General features: G+C 45.5%; 1 protein-coding gene across 1 annotated transcript in view; it reads left to right on the top strand.

The window, feature by feature from the left end:
- Positions 1-9,991: 9,991 nt before the first annotated feature.
- POLR1E (RNA polymerase I subunit E) overlaps positions 9,992-20,432 on the top strand; it is a 12,831-nt gene continuing 2,390 nt past the window's right edge. The window contains exons 1-8 of the mRNA XM_034665561.1: positions 9,992-10,184; positions 10,740-10,843; positions 12,036-12,112; positions 13,656-13,741; positions 15,797-15,855; positions 16,631-16,775; positions 18,986-19,093; positions 19,694-19,852. Of these exons, the coding sequence (XP_034521452.1) occupies positions 10,109-10,184; positions 10,740-10,843; positions 12,036-12,112; positions 13,656-13,741; positions 15,797-15,855; positions 16,631-16,775; positions 18,986-19,093; positions 19,694-19,852 (814 nt within the window). The 5' untranslated portion in view covers positions 9,992-10,108. The remainder of the gene's footprint in view (positions 10,185-10,739; positions 10,844-12,035; positions 12,113-13,655; positions 13,742-15,796; positions 15,856-16,630; positions 16,776-18,985; positions 19,094-19,693; positions 19,853-20,432) is intronic.

Raw genomic sequence — 20,432 nt, forward strand, 5'->3', positions numbered from 1 at the left:
TTTATCACTAAGCGGGTCTGGGTTTGGAGTGTACAACAGACACTGTGTGCTGCAGCCAATCAAGAACCGTTATGGTTGAGGGAAGCGGGTTTTACGCCTGATTGTGCCAATCGCAGTCGCGGCTGCCTGAGGTCTGTGCGACCCGCGAGGCCTGTCCGCGGGGGAGTGTGTCCCACCATTGGCTGGGCCTGAAGGATTTCCCCACCCTCGCGGCGTCCGGCCCTTCCGTGCCCGCCCGCCCCCTCTCTGAAGCCAGTGCCCTTTGCGGAGCCCACGCCCGTGCCGGAGGTGGAGCTACTCCCAGCTCGTAGACTTTGGGGAAAACAAAATAACATTCCGAGACGTTGTGTAGTTGAATTAAGCCAAACTCCAGGCTAAATCGCTGGACCAAAAATGCCGTCCGTCTGACAGCACTCGGGTGCGATGCCGCCCCACGTCCAGTCCCCGCGGCGGCGTCCCCCAGCGCGGGTGCCGGAGGAGTGCGGCGGCGGTCCCGGCCCTGGCCCTGGCCCCGGCCCGCCTTTCGCTCCACATTCCGCCTGCTGACTCCAGAACCGACGTGGAAGGCTCGCGCACTCACGTGGGACGCCGTCAGAAAAGCGCAAGCTCCGGGGCGGCTCCCGAGCTCCGAGGTGCACGCTCGGATGCAGAGCCCGAGCAGCTTCCCGGGGGCGCCGGGCCCTGGGCGGGGAGGAAGCCCTCCTACCTCCGGTGAAGAGGAGAGAAGCAAGCCCCCGGGGGGCCTTCCGGCGGGAGCTGTCCGGGAGCTGTGCGTGGCTCGGGAGACAAAAGGCAGGCTGGAGATAGCCCCTGGGTTCTTTTCGGGGTGGGAGTACGGGGAGACTTCTAAAAATGGAACACCTCACTTCTTCAGAACCTAATACCCAAATACCATTATAGCGGATCCATCCATACAGACGTTACAGGATGGAAAAGTTGCCCTTTGGATTTATTTCTTTAAGGCCTCAATGAAGTCTGATGGTAAATTCTGTTCAAGATTGCCTGACGTTTTAGAGCCTTTACACGTATTTTACTGCAGATTCGGCAGTAAAATTATATATATGGGATTTTGACAGTAACCTAGGCAATGTGAGAGGTCCTTTCATATACGTGATCCTTACAAAAATGCTGTGAGTTAGATATCTCGGATTTACAAACTGGAAAAACTTAAAAAGATCTATATATTTATTACTTAGCAAAGTGTGAAAAGGCCCCTCCTATGTTGGTGGGAGTATCACTGATGCTGTCCTTGAAGATAACTTGGCAGTATCTCTCAAAATTTAAAATATCCGTTCATTCCCTTTTAGCTAGCAATTCCTTCTGGAAATATATTCTGAAATACACAAATGTTGAAATATATACAAGAGGCTTTTGATCACAGCTATTAGTAGAAAAAAGGAAACAATCTGCATGTGCATCTACAGAGAATTACAAAACATGGAATGTACATATTATTGCTCCTTCATCTCTAATGGTCCCAATACATATAAAACAAAATTAATAGTTTTGTGCATGTGGAGGTACATATAAAAATTTGTAAAAATATGGCTCAGTATCAAAGGATACAATCAAACTGTTCACAGTCGTTACCTCAGTGAAGGGGGAGGTGATAAGGAAATGTTTAAGAGTTTAGTTTTCAGTCCTTGTATACTTAAGTATTAATTTAATTTTTTAAAGATTTATTTATTTATTTTGACAGAGTGAGAGAGCACAAGCACGGGATGCGGGGGAGGGAGAATCAGGCTCCCTGCTCAGCAGGGAGCAGGGCTCCATCCCAGGACCCTGGGATCATGAACTGAAGGCAGCTGCTTAACTCACTGAGCCTACCCAGGCGCCCTGGTTTAATTTTTTTTTTTTTTAAGTAGGCTCCATGCTGGGCTCGAACTCACAACCCTGAGATCAAGACCTGAGCTGAAATCAAGAGTCAGATGCTTAACCAACTGAGCCACCGAGGTGCCCCTGTATTAATTTAATTTTTATAGTAATCTTTATTATTTTAATAGTATTTATGAAAACCAGGAAATTTAAGTTGTTCTGGTTTTTAAGTCATTGACAATATTCTTCCTAAATTACAAATTTTTCAATAAAAGTATCAATAAGATTCTTTTTGAAACTAGACCCTTGATTCTAACACTCATAAGGGAAGATAATATTGCAAGATTAGCCATGAAAATTCTGGAAAAAATTACAAGGCAGCTATAGCCCTAACAATTGCAAATATATTTCATGATGCATTATTGTGTAAGGAAAAAAAAAAAACTTGGAGAGAGGATTCTGGGAAGATGGCAGAGAAGGAAGCACCAAGAATCTGTCTCTTTGCCCAGACAATAATTGCACTGGCAGAATCTGCGTGATGTAACTATTTTGGAACTCTGGAGTCTATTGAAGGCAACCTCTAAGGGAAGCCTTCGATGATAAATTGCAGTAAATTTTGGTCAGTTTAGCTCTTAGCACAGTAGAAACTACCCATCCCTCACCCCTCAGCCATGTGGCAGGCAGCTGTGCACTGGTTCCTGGAGCCCCTGGCATCAGCTTGTGGGAGGCAAGATGGGCAAAAAAAGGACTCTGTCCTCCAAATATTTGGGATCGCTGATTGCTGCTTTTGATACAGAGGTGCAGATGAAGAGACAGGCACCCGTTGTTGCACCATAATCCCCCTCTCCTTTTGTCGCAGGACTTTTCCCCTCCAGCTGGAGCGATTTCCAGGGGATTTGAAGCAAAAACTGACAGAATTTGGAGGGAGAAACAGTTCTACAATAATAGTTGGAGATTACAGTATCCCATTCTCAATAATGGATAGGACAACCAGACAGAAGTAAGGAAATAGAAGTAACACAATTAACCAACCACATCTAGTAGACATATCCAGAATACTCTACACAACCAAAACAGCACACACATCTTCTCAAGTGCACCTGAGACATTTTCCAGGATAGACCATATGTTAGTCTACAAGTTAAGTCTCAGTAGATTTTATTCTTTTTTTTTTTTTTTTTTTAGATTTTATTTTTCTGAGATAGAGCAAGAGCAACAGAAAGAGCATGACCGGGGGTGGGGGCGGCAGCTGGGGAGGGTCAGAGGGAGAGGGAGAAGCAGGATCTCTACTGAGCAGGGAGCCCAGCACAGGACTTGTTCCCAGGACCCTGGAATCGTGACCTGAGCCGAAGGCAGACGCCTAACCGACTGAGCCACCCAGGCGCCCCATAAGTCTCAGTAGATTTTAAAAGATAAATATTAGAAATCAGTAACAGAAATAAAACTGGAAAATGTAAAATATTTGTGGAAATTAAACAACATACTCTTAAATAACCAATGGATCACATTAGAAAATTCCAATGGAAATTAGAAAATACTTAGAGATGGGGTGCCTGGGTGGCTCAGTTAGTTAAATGTCTGACTCTTGATTTTGACTCAGTTCATGATCTTGGGGTTGTGGGATCAAGTCCTGCATCGGGCTCAGCAGAGAGTCTGCTTGGGATTCTCTCTCTCCCTCTCCTGCTGCCCTTCCCCCAGCTTGTGCACCCTCTCATAAATAAATACATAAAATCTTAAGGAAAAAAAAAAGAGGGGCACATGGGTGGCTCAGTTGGTTAAGTGTCTGCCCTCGGCTCAGGTCATGACCCCAAGGTCCTGGGATTGAGCCCCTCATCAGGCTCCCTGCTGAGTGGGGAGTCTGCTTCTCCTGCTTCCTCTGCCTCTCCCTCTGCTCATGCTCTCTCGCTGTCTCTCAAATAAATAAATAAAAGCTTTAAAAAAATACAGATGAATGAAAACAAAAACATAACAGGCCAAAACATTTGGGACACAGCCAAAACAGTGCTAAAGAGGGAAATTTATAGCTAAAAATGCTTACATTAAAAAGCAAGAGAGATTTCAGAGGCACCTGGGTGACTCAGTTAAGTGTCCAAGTCTTGATTTTGGCTCAGGTCATGATCTCAGTGTTGTGAGATTGAGCCCTGCAGCAGGCTCTGCACTGGGTGTGGAGCCTGCTTAATATTCTCTCTCGCCCTCTCCCTCTCTCCCTATCCTCTCTCTAAAAAATAAAAAACCAAGAAAGATTTCAAATTAACAAGTTTTACAATTTAAGAATTAGTGAAAAAAAATATGGGGCGCCTGGGTGGCTCAGTTGTTAAGTGTCTGCCTTTGGCTCAGGGCGTGATCCCAGGGTCCTGGGATCGAGCCCCACATCGGGCTCCCTGCTCTGCTTGGAGCCTGCTTCTTCCTCTGCCACTCCCCCTGATTGTGTTCCCTCTCTCCCTGGCTGTCTTTCTCTCTGTCAAAAAAATAAATAAAATCTTAAAAAAAAAATAAACTAAACTCAGAACTGCAGAAGGAAAAAACTAATAAAGGTAAATGAAATAAAGAATAGAAAAACAACAGAGAAAATTAATGAAACCCAAAACTGGTTCTTTGAAAAGATCAACAAAATTGACAAACTTTCAGCTAAATGAACTTAGAAGAAAGAAGAGACTAAAATTACTAAAATCAGAAATGAAAATGAGGACATCACTACTAATTCTGCAGAAATAAAAAGGATTATAAGAGTATTATGAACAATTCTTTGCCATCAAATTAGATAACCTAGATGAAACAGACAAATTCCTAGAAATCCAAAACCTACCAAGACTAAATCACAAAGAAATAGAAAACTCTAAATAGACCTATGTCTAATAGACCTATAGCCTGGGTGGCTCAGTTGGTTAAACATCTGCCTTTGGCTCAGGTTGCGATCCCAGGGTCCTGGGAGGGTCCTCCCTCTCCGTCTGCCTGCTGTTCTCCCTGCTTGTGCACTCTCTCTCTCTGTCAAATAAATAAAATCTTTTTAAAAAATTAAGGGGCGCCTGGGTGGCACAGCGGTTAAGCGTCTGCCTTCGGCTCAGGGCGTGATCCCGGCGTTGTGGGATCAAGCCCCACATCAGGCTCCTCTGCTATGAGCCTGCTTCTTCCTCTCTCACTCCCCCTGCTTGTGTTCCCTCTCTCGCTGGCTGTCTCTATCTCTGTCAAATAAATAAATAAATAAATAAAATCTTTAAAAAAAAAAATTTAAAAATGAAAATATTAAACCCCACGGGAATTGAAAATGTTTATTCTTTGTTCATTATGTGCAAACCCATAATAAAGCTTCTTCATCATAGTAAAAAAAAAATAGAAGTTCACTGAAATGTTGCATGTAACTGAAAAAATTGGGAATAACCTAAGCGTCCAACTAGACGATTAGATGTATAAACTCTGTGGCAACGTTCAATGGATTATCATGTGAGATTTGAGAAAATGCTTACAAGATAATGTTTAAAAAATTTTAAAAGGAGGATACAAAATTGAATACAATATAAAAAATGAATACAATATCAATTATATAAGCATACATATGTACAGAGAAAAATCTAGAAAGAAAGAAAGCAGAATCTTAACAGTGTTTGCCTTTAGGTGGGGAAGGGATCACGAGTTACTATAATTGCATTCTTTGTATCCGCCACCCCTCCAATATTGTACATCAAATATGTCTTGGTTTGATAATTTTTAAAAAAATCTAATGTGTTGGGAAAAAATTAAATAACTGAACAGGCTAAATCTGACATGATTAACAAGCCTTCATATAAAGCTCTGAATCTTTGTTTTAAAAAAAAATGGCGGTATGATGTGATTTAGCAGAAGCAAAATCAAGAATTTTTATTTATTGTTAACTCCAAATAAGTTAACTCAACAGTATAAGAAGCTTAGAATACATGCATGTATTGGTTTCATTAGGAGAGGCAACTAGGCGATACCAGAAAGAAAGTGATGGATCCTTTCTGTGCTACCCAGCCCGGAACTGGAGTGTTGATCCACGTGGGGTCCCTCAGTGGTAGAGGGATCCGGATATACTGACGCGTGTCCAGCAGTGGTGACCTGGATGAGGAGACACCTAGCAACTTTGGTGTGTGACACAGCTGAGGGGCTGGAGGGAGTTGCTGAGAAGGAGAGGAGCAGATAAATGCAAAGTGTGATCAGAGTATTGAAGCTTTTGGCGGGCCCAGGGCAGATGAGTGTGTCATGTTCTGTGTGGCTCTGGAGAACAGGACTGGAATTACAGGGGGAAGCGACAGAAGGTAGATTCAGCTTCTTGTAAGGAGAAACCTGTCCGCGGTGAAGGTGGCTTCATAAGGAATGAGCTGTCCACGTCTACAGCATACAAGCAGCGTATGCATCAGGGATAGGAAGGGAGAGAAAGGAAAGACAGAAGGGAGAACGGGAGAGTAAGGCAAACAGAGAAAGAAAGGAAGGAAAAAGAGAGGCAGAGGGAGAAGAAAGGGAGAGAAACGGTGAGGCAGAAGAAACGGGTGGGAGAGAGTCCACGCTGAGTTGCGGCAAGCGCCGCAGGTCCTCCTGAGCCATNTCCCCAGCCTTATTCTTCCCTTATTCTAAACATCCGTTCCTCTTCCTGAAAAATGAGGCTAAGAGTGAACTCCAGAAGTCTCTGAATTTCCAAACTAAGCTTATAAACAAACATTTTATGGTAAATGTCGCCTGTGATTACCTGATTCTAATTTTGGAAGAGGCCTTTGTCGGGTTTTTTTGCATTTTGGTCACTGCTGGAATAGGGCTCCCTCCGTTTGCCCCATACCAGTTAACATACACATGCGTTTATACATATATGGTGTACATGTGTTTTGAATTATTGCTAAATAACTAAGCATAGGGGCGTACGACAGTCCCCTTCCCAGTCACCCTGCCATTAACACTTTGCTTCCGCAAACAGAAACACTGTCACTTTGAATTCTTAACTGTAATTCTGGGCTTCTGCTCTCAGTCCACGTGTGTTTTCTTCATTCTTCCACCCAGCCATAAAGCAGCCAATTCTGAGGACTTTCCTAGACTCTGTCTGGTAAAGATGTGCCTAAAAGGGAAACAGTCTTTTACAACAGTGCTTCCCAACCTTGAAGTGCACTCTAACCACCCAGGATTCTGAGTCAGAAGATGTGATAGGGCTGAAGATTCTGCACTGCTAGTTCCCGGATGACATTGATGCTGCTGGCCCAAGAGCCACACTTCGAGTAGCAAAGCTATACATACATGTGTCCCTATATCAGGAGGGATCAGGACACCTCTCAACTACAATTCCCTCCGTGTAGCCATGCTGTCTTCTTTGTCACCCTTTAACTTTGACTTAACTGTTCATGTTTTCATTCAGCCAATCAACATTTACAGAGAATCTACTGCCAGTTAATTTTAAGCACCATTAGTAAGCATCTTTGAGCTCCAGTCTCGAGGTTCCTAGGATTAGTGATGATTCAGATTGATTCCTTGCCCTGTCACTCATTCATTCAACATTTATTGAGGATCTACTTATGTGTCAGGCACTGCTCCAGGAACTGGGGATGCAGCAGTAAAAAACCCATAAATCAGGGTACCTGGGGGCACAATCGGTTGGGTGTCTGATTCTTGGTTTCGGCTCAGGTTGTGATCTCAGTGTCATGCTCTCTGGGTCATGGAATTGAGCCCCATGTCTGGCTCTGTGCTCAGCACAGAGTTTACTTGAGATTCTCTCTCCCTCTCCCCCTACCCCTCCCGCTTGTGTGCTCTGTCTCTTTCTCTCTCAAATAAATAAATCTTAAAAAAAAAACACATAAATCTGTTTATTGCTTAACTCCCAACTTGTTTATTGTTAACCTCAAGTAAGTCTGTTTCCAATAGGGGAAGGTAAATAATTAGACACTTAAGCTCCTTTCTCCCTCCCCCTTTTTCCTTTTCTTTTCCTGAACAACTCAATCCAAAAGCCATTCAGGGGGGTTAAGCAAAGTAGCTTTCCACTCAGAGGAATAGGGGAGCCTGCAGTGGTCTAGGGCAGGGATGCGGGAGCCCAAGCAGGATGAGCAGGTTATTCATGTGGAAAGTGTGGCCTGGTACAGACTGTCTGAGCCCAAGCAAGGTGAGAAGGGCATCTGGGCAGGGGGACACCCTGGTGAGGGTTGTCAGAGTCTGAGCAGGGTATGGAGGGCATCTGTAACGGTTAATTTCATGTGTCAATTTGACCGGCTTCTAGGTGCCAGAATAAACATTTCTGTGTGTGTTTATGGGGATATTTCTAGATGAGATTAGCATTTTAATTAGTGGACTCAGTAAAGTAGACTGGCCTCACCAGCGTGGTAAGCATCATCCAATCCCTTGAGGTCCTGAATAGAACAAAAGGTGGAGGAAGAAGTTTTCCCATTTTTTTTCTTGCCTCATCTGTGAGTTGGGACATCTTATCTCATCTTCTCTGGTCATTGGGCCTGAAGTTACACCATCGGCTTCCCTAGTTCTCAGGCCTTCGGACTTACACCACCAGCTTTCCTACTAGCTTACACATGGCCAATTGTGGAACTTCTCAGCCTTCGTAATTGTGTGAGCCAATTACTCATAATAATAAACCTTTCCCTCTCTCTCTAAATATATAGATAGATATAGATCTCCTACTGGTTCTGCTTCTCTGGAGAAGTCTAAACTAATACAGCATCCACGCAGAGGCCAGGGCTTAGTTTAAGGTGTTAGAGCCTGAATGGGCTAATAGGCCTCCATGTCAGGTGATGGTGGTGGTGGTAGTGATGGGAGATGTGTTACTTATGGGAGGACTGATCAAATGAGTATATTACCAAATAAGTATATTAAGGCTAATGGAAACCAGGTTTCTCACTGTCAGCAAAGGAAGTTACAAATATGGGAGGAAGGAAAATCAGAATAAACCCTGTGGTGCTCAATTGGAATTAGAGGTCAGTATGATCTCATGGCTTTCAATATGGATTTAGAAATCCTAAATTTTAGAAATACAACACTGTTAGTTGTAAAAGTGTGTTTACTTACATGAATTCCCTAATTCAGTTCATTCAGGCCTGGGAGCCATGACATCCCTAAAGCAGTCCATACCTACTACACAGATCTTGGTGTTTTTAAATACCATTCTCTACCAAAAGAAACCAGAACTCCTTGGAGAAATGGGTGATTCGAGGGTTGGGACAGGGAAACTCCAAGATGAGCTGAAATATCTTGTGCCAGAAAGTAAGGACATGTTCAAAAAAATGACGCGGACGTGTTAAAAGAACCCAGAAACCAGCTTAACGGAGTTCCCACTGGCCCAATCTGATAAAACTTGATCTTGAAAATAAGTGATAGTAGATTCTAATCTATTGAATAAAATGGGAATCTATAAGTCTAGACTGATATAAATAAATATCAGTAAATTGGTAGTGTGATGAACAGGATGTTTACTTAGTTTCTAAGTACCCGCTCACAAAATAAGGGACAGATACAAAGGGAAATTACAAAGGGAAAAGAGTAACTTCACAGCGTCGAAAACTGTAAGTGGTGTAAGTGGTCAAAGTTACTATAACCAGTAATGGGACAAATCGGAATTGTGGGCCACCTAATAGGCCACAGTGAGCATTGTATCTGTGATATTCCTGCCGAAGACGCATAACCCGAAACTAATCACTTGGAAACATTAGACAAATCCAGACAAGGGACATTCTACAAAACAACTGGCCTATAATCTCTAAAATTTATAGTCAGAGTGAGGAACTGTTCTGGGTTGAAGGAAACTGAAGAGCGATGACAACTAAACGCAACCCGTGTTTTGGAACAGGTTCTTTGTGAAAACTTTACTGGGACAATTGGTGACGTCATTTGTTGAGTCCTGAAAGAAGGCAATGTGGATAAAGAATATGAGACGACCTGAGTTCTTGCCCTTCAAAAACATCCTCCTTTGAGTCCACGTTCAAAGGTCCTGCTTTGGCCCTTCTGCTGTGGTAACTGTCCTGGTCCCACACAACCCTTTACGCGCAACGCGGAGGGCTGCGCCTTGCAGAGGCTGGCAGAGGAGAGGACTGGGATCCGGAGTGGGCGGAAGCCCCGCCTCTTCAACCGGAGGGGCGGGGCGAAGACTGGGCGGGGATGGCACGCCTCCGCGCTCAGGCGAGGAGCTAATAGGGGGCGGTGTCGGGTGGGGCGGAGGCACGCCGTCTCCGCACGCGCGGGGCGGTGCCGGCGAGGCCACGCCTCTTCCGTCGTTCGGCTCTGCGACCGCGTGCGGACTGCTAACGCTTCCCGGGCCGGGTTTGTCTGAACTCTTAATTTTGGCGTCCGGACTGGCGAGATGGCGGCGGAGGTGTTAACGAGTGCGAGGTGGCTGTACTGTGGGGAGCCCGACGAGAGCCAGAGAGCAGTACTGGGTAAAGATTGCGGAGCCGGAGCAGAGTTCCCCGTAGCTCCCTCCCTTTCCGTTTGGGTGCCTCTACAACCCTCCTACCCCTGTCGGGCCCCTTTCCCAGCTCGGCCCAGAGCTCCAGTCTCCTGCACTACATGGGACTTGGCCAGGACTCCTTTGTCATCCCACCACCTTTCTGTCACCACCTCCCAGCTGATGAGGACGTCCCAGGCACCCTCCTCCCCAGGGCTGTACCAGTCATCCCCTCACCCACTCACACCTGCCCCGCTTCCCTCTATCCACGGGCAGAGATTCCCGTCTCTTTAGGTATGGGATGGGCCTCAGCTCCATTCCCCTAGTTATTTCCTTCTGTCGCAGCCCTTCCCCAGCATTGTCCTCACCTCCCCATCTTCTCTTCCCAGCTGAATCAGGACCTCCTTCAGCCCCCTTCAGGTCAGGACCTGGGCTTCCTTACCATTCCCATTCCTTCAGTCCCTCCCTCCCAAGGACCAGTCCGGTTCCTCCCCACCATACCCTGTGGGTCCTTCTCTCATGTCATTCTTGGGCTGCAATCTTACAGTCCAGTTCTCCAATGGGAAGCTGCAGAATCCAGGCAACATGCGTTTTACTTTGTACAAGAGCAAAGACTCCACAAACCCCAGGAAGAAGAGTCAGCGGATCCTGGTAAGTGCTGCAGCGGCCAGCTGCCTCCGCTCTGCAGGTCTCTGGAGGCCTTAGAGGCCCTTGGGTGTGGGTGGATGCGGGAGGGAGTGAGAGGAGAAAAGGGAGGATAGCAGATGAGCCTTTGAAGAACTCCTGTGAGTCCCAGCAGGTTGGGGTCTGGGACAGGCTCCATTCAGTTATGTACGTTTGGTGAAGTTCTGGCCTTTCCTTGATTTGTTCATTTGGCAAGTGCTTATTGAGCACCCACTGTGGCCGGGCGCTCTAAGCCTCAAGGGAAACAGCTAAGTCGGACCTGGCCCCACGCTGAGGGAGCGCCTATTCTGGAGCAGGGTTTCTCAGCCTCGGCACAATGGACATTTTGACCCGATTATTCTTTGTTGTGGGCCAGACCCGTGCATCGCAGGATGTTCAGCTTCCCTGGTCTCTAGCCACTAGATACCAGTAGCACCTCCTCTTTGTGGCACCCAGAATGTCAGACATTCCCAGATGTCCCCTGAGGGGGTTTGCCAGGTTGAGAACCACTGATTTAGAGAGGTGAGAACTGGTTTCGAGTTCATAACTCATACAAGCGGACAAGCTCAGAGCCTGAGCGAGGGAGAGTGAGCTCAGTCAAAGTCTCTGCTTGCCAGAAGGCTTTCCTGGGGGAGGGCGCGGCAGAGCTGAGCTCTTAAGGATGGAGGATGGTTTGACAGCTGAGGTTTCCTATTCCAAGGGAAGATGGTAGCAAGGACAAACATAGGGAAGCTTGGCTGTGATTGAGGAGTGGATCAGCTGTTTCCATAGTCCTGCCAGCATATAAGGAGCAGTCATGGGAGGGATGGGCGACGAAGTTCAGGAAGGGCTTGGACTTTGGGCCCAGGAGGTTGCTGACAGAACCATTTTATTGCATGCCTCTAAGTGCTGGGAGCCCTGGACCTCTCCCCCAAGGCCTGCGGTGCAGCTCTGCCAAGAACTTTTCAGACCATCTAGAAGCCAGCACTCTCTGGGGCGTCCCTTTCAGAATTCCTCTTGCCTTTCTCCCAGGGAGATAGTGGGACTTGGATAGTGGGGCTGGATCATCTCCCAGAGGCTCTCTAGTTCTAATCCACTGCAGTTTGGATTCTAAAGCTTTTGCAAATGTGGGAAAGGGGGACAGGATGCTTAATACCTTTCAACATCGGTTGTAGTGGTGCTTTTTCCCTTTACATTTTAGGCAGCTGAAACAGACAGACTTTCCTATGTGGGAAACAATTTTGGGACTGGAGCTCTCAAATGCAACACTCTGTGCAGGTAGGGGTGGGGGAAGGGATACGAGAAGGGGGAATAGTGATGGTGAGCCTGGCACTATTGTTTGCCGTCTTTATTTTAGGGGCGGTGGGGGAAATCTGGAGAGGTTTACGATGTCCTTGTGTTCCCAGATCCAGGGGCCCTCACACCAGCATGCAGACATGCCTGAAAAGAGAAAAATGAGTTACATTTGTTGGATTTCCTAAAACCTCATTCATTTGTAATTTTCTTTAAGATAAGTTTTTAGGGGCGCCTGGCTGGCTCAGTCAGTGGAGCATGCAACTCTTGATCTTGGGTCTGTGAGTTTGAGCCCCACGTTGGGAGTAGAGATTACTTTAAAAAATCTTAGGGGTGCCTGGGTGGCACAGCGGTTAAGCGTCTGCCTTCGGCTCAGGGTGTGATCCCGGCATTCTGGGATTGAGCCCCACATCAGGCTCCTCTGCTATGAGCCTGCTTCTTCCTCTCCCACTCCCCCTGCTTGTGTTCCCTCTCTTGCTGGCTGTCTCTCTGTCAAATAAATAAAATCTTTAAAAAAAAAATCTTAAAAAATAAAATTTTTAATTGATATATAATATAACCTAACATTAGTTTCAGGTGTACAGCATAACCATTAGATATTTGTGTATGTTGCAAAACATTCTCCACAATAAGCAGTCATCCATTACCACACAGAGTTACAATTTTTTTCTTGTGACGAGAACTTTTAAGATTTACTCTCTTAGTAACTTTCAGATATACAATATTGTTAACTACAGTCACCATGCTGTACATTACATCCCCAGGGCTTCTTTATTTTGTAACTGAAAGTACCTTTTGACCACCTTCATTAATTTGCAGTATTCTTTATAACTGTCTTGTACCCAAAAGGCAGCATTCTCCAATTACTTGGAGTATGTGGTCAATAGGCCAAAGCTTTCCAGAAGTTTCTGCTGAACTAACAAGAAAAGGATTTGGTAGCATCAAAGGCTCCAGGGTTTCCATACAGCTCTGCAACTGGCTTTGGGCAACTCTGCTCTTCACTAACCCCCAGGCTCCCCCTCGGTGCTTGAAGACTGTCCACCTGAACAGCTTGTAACTGTCAGGCACTGGCGTAATGCAGACAGTGTCCCTCTCATAGTACCCAACAGTGAACCACAAAAAGGCCCTTTCAAAGCCCCCACGGAACCGCCCTGAAAGAAGTCAGATTAATTTGTATATGTTTAAAACTGTTAACACGGCATCATGCCTTTACGCAGATTCTCTAGTTCTCTAGTTCAGGCTGGTCTTCTCCCCATAATTCCCAAAGTTTTACTTGTCTTTGCCTCCATAAACTTTATGTATGCAATAAATGCTAGTGTAATTCTGGATTCTTATATCCCCAAGGGGTTTCCCACTATAGCAGCGAGCCCAGATGTAATTGGCTTACAGTTACTCAGCTACAAATGTGTGCTCCGCAAATGTATTGGGGCAGAAAGACCAGTGAGAACTTTATGGCAGGAAAAAGGAAGTTGTCAACAATATGTTTTGAATAATCAGTTGTCATTGGTATTATTCCTACTTTGTTCAGGCACTTTGTGGGAATTCTGAACAAGACCTCTGGCCAGATGGAGGTGTATGATGCTGAATTGTTCAACATGCAGCCACTGTTCTCAGGTAGGGCCCAGTCACGCAGGCTCACAAAAACACCGCGTGTTTCAGGTTGGCTGGATGAGTTCGTTTTTGATTTGTAAAATACATTTTGTCGTTATTTTTAAAAGGGCACCTTCTGCAAATATTTATTGATGACCTACTATGCTCCAGGCACAAGTTAGGGGTTGGAGATGTAGCAAAACAGACACAGGTCCTGTCCCTACGGTGTTGACAGATTTGAGATCAGGAAGTCGTCTTAGTTAAAGCCACTTGAGCAGTATCAGAGCAGAATATTGGAGGGGATGTCTGATACTTGTTTCATTTAAAGGCCTTTCTTAACTCTTCACTGTTCTGATTGGAGTAGAGGTTTTAGGGTCTTCAGCAGGTGATGGGGGTTGCGTATAGGTTGGACAGTAATTTTCATGTTAATGAGAAGTCTCTGTACTTTCCAGTTCAAGAGATCCATTTTTTCTCTAATCCAACGGGAGAGTTTGTACTGCTTCTCTGCTTTGGCATCTTAGAGAACGCTCAGGGCTAGAGTGGGATCTTCCAGAATGATAGGTCAGAGGGTCAGACTCAAGGGGCTCCTGTTCCCTAAATCTTAAGTACTGAGAACCACAGTGGGGAAGCGTGTAGGTGAGCAAGGATTGTTAGGGTCATGGCGGATCTGCCTCATACCATCTGAGGCAGTAGTTCCAGCTTTATTCTCTCAGAGCAGTGCCAGTCCTTTTAAGGATCTGAAGGACCTGGACCTACTTCCCAGAAATGTACATAATATACAAGAATATATATGAGATTTTGCATATGATTGTAAAGGGCTCTTGAGTCCTGAAACCCATCTATGACTTTTCCTAGGGGTCCAAAGAACAAATTGCTTTGCGAACAAATACAGCTACATTTAAGTTATCCTTCAAATGCTTTTCTGACTTCTAAGGAGGCAAAGGAGATTGTCCATTAATCTGTTGATTACACAGATTTTGTTTTTACATGTAAAAAATTTGTAAGTAATGGTTTATTCTGGCCAGCGTATACACACATGCACGCACACGCAAGAGTTACTGATTCCTTATTGTATGCTACGCACTGTTCTAAGCACTTTCAATGTATGGCATCCTTTACTTCATGTAACAACCCTCTGGTTGTTTTATCAATCATGAAACTGGCACAGACTTTGATGGGGACATACTGCTGATATGTATGTATATTATGATACAATATAACTTATGCTATAATATATTAATACATACTAATATAATTATATATTAGTAATATTAATATAATTCATATTGTAATTATATTAAGTTATGTTAAGTTGTATTCTATATATTTCATCTCATCTCATATGTATATGACCTGGGAGTAAAAGTCAGACAAGGTCACCAGAGCTTATGCTTCTGTCCAGATTGTACTAGATTGAATACTTTATGCGAGATTAGAGAGCTTCTTGGAAGTAACACATACCTCACATTTATGCCTGCTTTTAGGTCTTTTATAAGGAGGGCCAAACTATTTACTGGAAGAGCCGAGGACTTGGTTTCTTTTTTTTTTTTTTTTTTAAGAATTTATTTATTTATTCGACAGAGATAGAGACAGCCAGAGAGAGAGGGAACACAAGCAGGGGGAGTGGGAGAGGAAGAAGCAGGCTCATAGCGGAGGAGCCTGATGTGGGGCTCAATCCCATAACGCCGGGATCACGCCCTGAGCCGAAAGCAGATGCTTAACCGCTGTGCCACCCAGGCACCCCGAGGACTTGGTTTCTAATCCCATGTTGGCCGCTGCTTGGTGAACTGACCTGGGGCACATCATTTCATTGGAAGGCTGTTATTTGTAAAATGAAGAGGTTGGACTAGATGCCTCTTCACTTGACTCCTTAATTTATTCTCCACATCCTCTAACTGTATACTAAATCCACAGACTAAATGTTCACAGGACCCATCATGTTAAGCTCTGGGTAGTCCTGAAGTAAAGAAATCTGTTTTTCTTAGATTAACCCTGAAATAAGTATTCATCACTATTATAATCTGTGGGCCTTACAGCTTGCTTTTTTCGCCTGTTTTTGCTTGTTTTGTGTTTTGATAGATGAATCAATTGAGAGTGAATCGACACAAGAGAGTCAGACCAAAACTTTTAGAGAAAAGGTAAGTGTGACAGAACTGAGACATGGGACCTGAAGCACCTTCCTTCTAGGCCTTGCGTTTCTCCGTCAGTAAAATGCGCTGGCTGAACACAGGTCTGCTCCGGCTCATTCAGCCTGTGGTTGCCTGGATGGTCTACCCGCAGGGGCCTCTCGGCCTCACTGGGCGTCGTCCTCCCGTCTGGGGCAGCTCCGTGCCCGTGTCTGGACCCGGTGCCCTGGGCTGCGTCGGCGTAGCGTGACACTTGGTTTTGGATTCAGTGCAAATTCAGAAAATACTGGTTGTAGCCTGGAAGCTTTCACGCTAGAACAAAGTAAACTTCAGGATTTTCAGCATAGGCGGTTCCTCCAAAGCTCATCTCACCCCAGATGGCAAATCGATGGAGTCTTCAGCACTGCCTGGAGTGCTGTGTCGAGAACGGCGTGAAGCTGTGCTCGGGCTCAGTGGGAAAGAGTGCGTGATTAGCGACGTCTGCTGCGGGTGTAGGGCTGGAAAATGGCAGGCTGTGCGCCAGATTTGCCAGTCCTCATTCTAGGCCAGGCTTTTCACTGTGCAAACGGCGACACCATTGATTTGTAAACAGGCCATGACGGGTGACAAAGCGGGTACTTCAGGTCTGTTACTACAACAGACCTGTGAGATGGAGAGGTACGGCTCAGCCCAGTTTACAGATGAGGTAATCCTGGCTCAGAAAGGCTGAGAGTTTCCCCACAGTCACACAGCTAGGAGTAGTAGTGCCCAGCCTGTCCCTAGACGAACCAGATGTGTCTGTGTGCAGATGGATTCTTGCATCGAAGCCTTTGGAACCACCAAACAGAAGCGGGCTTTGAACTCCAGAAGAATGAACAGCGTTGGCAGTGAATCTCTGAATTGTGCAGTAGCTAAAGCCGCAGAGAACATCATCGATGCAAAGGGTGTGACTGGTAAGCAGTTGGACTTGGGTAAGAGTCTGCTCATAGAGGCCGCTTCCTCTTCTCTTGAGATCTTTTACCTGCCCCACAGATGGAGGTAAGGGGCATCAGAGCTGGTTTCCTTCCTGACTCTCACTGAGTGCCTCCTTGGGAACAGTCTGGAAATAGTAAGACACGTCTGCCCTCAGGGAGCTCACAGTCAAGTAGAGGCAACCACTGTGGGGACGGGTGTGTGCGCGCCATGTGCTGGGCGCCAGGGTTCCAGCTGGCGGGGTGCAGAAGGAGAAGGCCTGTCTTGGAGTCACAGGGAGGTTTTGGGCAAGGAAACCGATGTGATGATGATGAACTGAGCCTTGAGAGACAGTGCGTCACTTTGGGATCGTGGACCTTTTTCTGTTCTAAACTCATCAGCAGCTTGAGCATTTAATTGTATTATTTTAAAATGTATTTATTGCTCAACCGCATTATAAGAGCATGAGAAAAAGTTTACATAAGAGTAGTTTTTCTATTAAAATGGGATTTTAGGGGCACCTGGGTGGCTCAGTTGGTTAAGTGGATAACTCTTGATCTCAGCTCAGGTCTTGATCTCAGGGTCGTGATTTCAAGCCCCACGTTAGACTCCATGCTGGGCGTGGAGCTTACCTAAAAATAAGTAAATGATTAAATAAATTAAATAAAATGGGATTTTAGTAATTTTTGGAAAATCTTTTCAAACCCTATGATTATATAAATATTTTCCTATGTTTTCTTTCAGTATTTCCACAATTTTACTTTTTACATTTAAATCTTAATGAAGATTTTTTTTTTGGCATATGGTACAGATCTAATTTTATATTTTCTAAAGGATTAGCCAGCTGTCCCCAGATCCTTCCTTTTCTTTGTAGAAGATGGTTTTAAAAGCCATCCTTCTCGCTCTAGCACATTCTCTGTTCTGTTCAGTTGTCCATTCTGTTCCTGTGGCAGCACCAGGCTCTTTGGATTTCAGTAGCCTTATCTTCCAGCTTATTTTCTGATGGGGCAAATTCCTCCTTTCCTCCTCATTTCTCACAAACATTGATTAGAGTAGCCTTTTTTCCCAGGTGATCTTAAGAATTATTTTGTCAAATTCCCTCAAAATCCCATTGAGAATAAAGTGGAGAGAATCAACATCTTCTTTACAATATTATGTTTTCTTATCCAGGAACATAGAAATGTGTCTCCATTTATTTGAAAGCATAAGTAATTTTTTTTTTTTAAAGGGAACTCCAGTTCTTTTTTTTTTTTTTTTTTTTTTAAAGATTTTATTTATTTGGCAGAGAGAGAGACAGCCAGCAAGAGAGGGAACACAAGCAGGGAGAGTAAGAAGCAGGCTCCCAGCAAAGCAGGGAGCCCGATGCAGGGCTCGATCCCAGGACTCTGGGATCATGCCCTGAGCTGAAGGCAGACACTTAACAACTGAGCCACCCAGGCCCCCCAGCGTAAGTAAATTTTTGAGGTTTTTTGTTCAGTTTACTCTCAGCTGTCAAAGGATATTTAAAAAGAAAAGAAAAAGAGGCGCCTGGGTAGCTCAGTTGGTTGAGTGTGAGACTCATGATTTAGGCTCAGGTTATGATCTCAGCATCCTGGGATCAAGCCCCACATTGGGCTCCCTGCTCAGAGGGAGTCTCCTTCTCCGTCTGCCCCTCCCCCCACCCGTGCTCTCTCTGTATCTCAAATAAATAAAATAAAACTTAAAAAAATAGAATTCACTCATTTCCCATCATTTTACCAATGAACTATTAGAATATTCCTGTATTCCTCTCTGTCCGTGTCTATATGCTTAATTCTTACGTGGTTCTTCTTGTAGGGTCATTTACAGTTTTATATTCTGATTTTTTGTGTTTACTCACAGTTTGTGGACAAATTTTCTGGAAGTTAAGCCATGAAAGTCTCTCTTCCTCACTTTCAGCTTCTCTTGTATTGTAAATATTTATTAGCACACCTGTCCCTCACAGCTACTGTGTGGGTTACTTGAGGGGGACCACGCTGCGTGCACCTTCTCCAGTGCCTGGTTAGCTTTGTGTCATGAGTGGACGTCGGCCTGGACCCATCAGCCTGATGCGGAGGTCAGGCCGCATTGGCAGAAGCATTCAGATTAGGAGTTTCTGGACCATTTACAATCTTGAGCGCACAAGTTGCAGAGTATTGGGGATCCTGAACCCCAGCAAGTTGTTACCAACACCGTCTCCTCCTTTATTGAAAAGCTCTGGTCAGTGACGCCATCCGTGATGACCTGCACGATGACTCCCTCTGCCTTCCTCCCTGCCACGCTGACGCCACCAAGCCTGAAGACGTGTATAAATTTGAAGACCGTATCCTTGCTGCAGTCGAAATACTGCTTTATTTCCAAGTTGGGAGGTGCATACGTGAGTGGGCAGACAGGCTCCCGAGGATGTTGGTGGTCCCACGATGCTCCCAGAAACTACGTCCAGATCTTTGCATTTGCCCCGGCGCTGTTGCTGGGAAGTCAGCTGGACTTCCACGCTAGCTGAGAGACTGGTCCTCAGCCCCTGGGATTCAAGCCCATTCCTCAGCAAAGTGCCAGATCCCCTCAAGCTCTACCCCATGGGGGTCACTCTCTATGATTAAAGTCAAAATAAGACTTTTAAGTCAGCCCTAAGTCTAGCGCAGACTGATTTGTAAAAAGTAGAGCATAGAATTTCCCTACTTGTGGGTCTAGTCAGAGGGAAAATGCCTGCAGTGGCTTTCTGATAAGCCAAGGCCGAAAAGCCCTGGCAGGGAATGGACTCTGGGCTGGGAGTCTGGGGAACCGAGTCCCTGTGCTCAGCCCCAGTGGACTATGTGGTCTTCTCCGATCTGGGCCTCAACTTTCCCATCTCTAACAGGGCCACTCTGAGGTGAGCAAGCTGGTTGGACGTTTTGGCCAGATTATGTTCTTGACCTGTAACTAGTTCTCTCCACCACGGAATATGAAGCTCTTCGGAGCCCATCTGAAGCTTTCAGGAATGTCTCATCAGAGGAAATCCTGAAGATGATCGAAGAGAACAGGTACCCCCCCCCCGCCCCTTGGGTAGATGGAGTGTCTGGGGCAGTGATGTCAGAACATGACAGTAGTCAGACATGAAGCGGACCTTTGGGGTTTCTGTCAGTGAGGGCTTATGTCTTTTCAACATTTAAACATGAACAAGCCAGTGTTTTCTTGAAAATGTGTGGGCTATCAGGCCTCTTGTCCCAAGGCTGTGGGTGGCATTCAGGGGAGAGAAATGTGGCCTCAGAGTGCATGTAGCCTGTGACGGACCAGAGGGTGGTGAGGCCTTGTGGTCTGGGGCTTGGAGCCGGAGCTGGCCCATGTCCCCAGTGTTGCGCTGATAGTGATTGTCACCGGTGGGGCCCAGCCTGCAAGTAGGTCCCATTGGAAGTGGTGGTATGCTGAGTGAGCTTTTATACATAAAGTTAAATTTACGGGGGCGCCTGGGTGGCTCGGTTAAGGGTCTGACTCTTGATTTGGGCTCAGGGTCCTGAGATCCAGCCCTGCTTCGGGCTCTGCGCTCAGCAGGGAGTCTGCCTCTCTCCCTCTCTCTCCCTCTGCCCCTCCCCCTGCTTGTGCGCATGCTCTCTCTCTAAAATAAATAATTTTTTAAAAAAATTAAATTTATTTATTTAAATACTGTATATATATATATATATATA

Source organism: Ailuropoda melanoleuca, chromosome 7, assembly GCF_002007445.2.
Source record: "Ailuropoda melanoleuca isolate Jingjing chromosome 7, ASM200744v2, whole genome shotgun sequence".
NCBI lineage: Eukaryota > Metazoa > Chordata > Mammalia > Carnivora > Ursidae > Ailuropoda > Ailuropoda melanoleuca.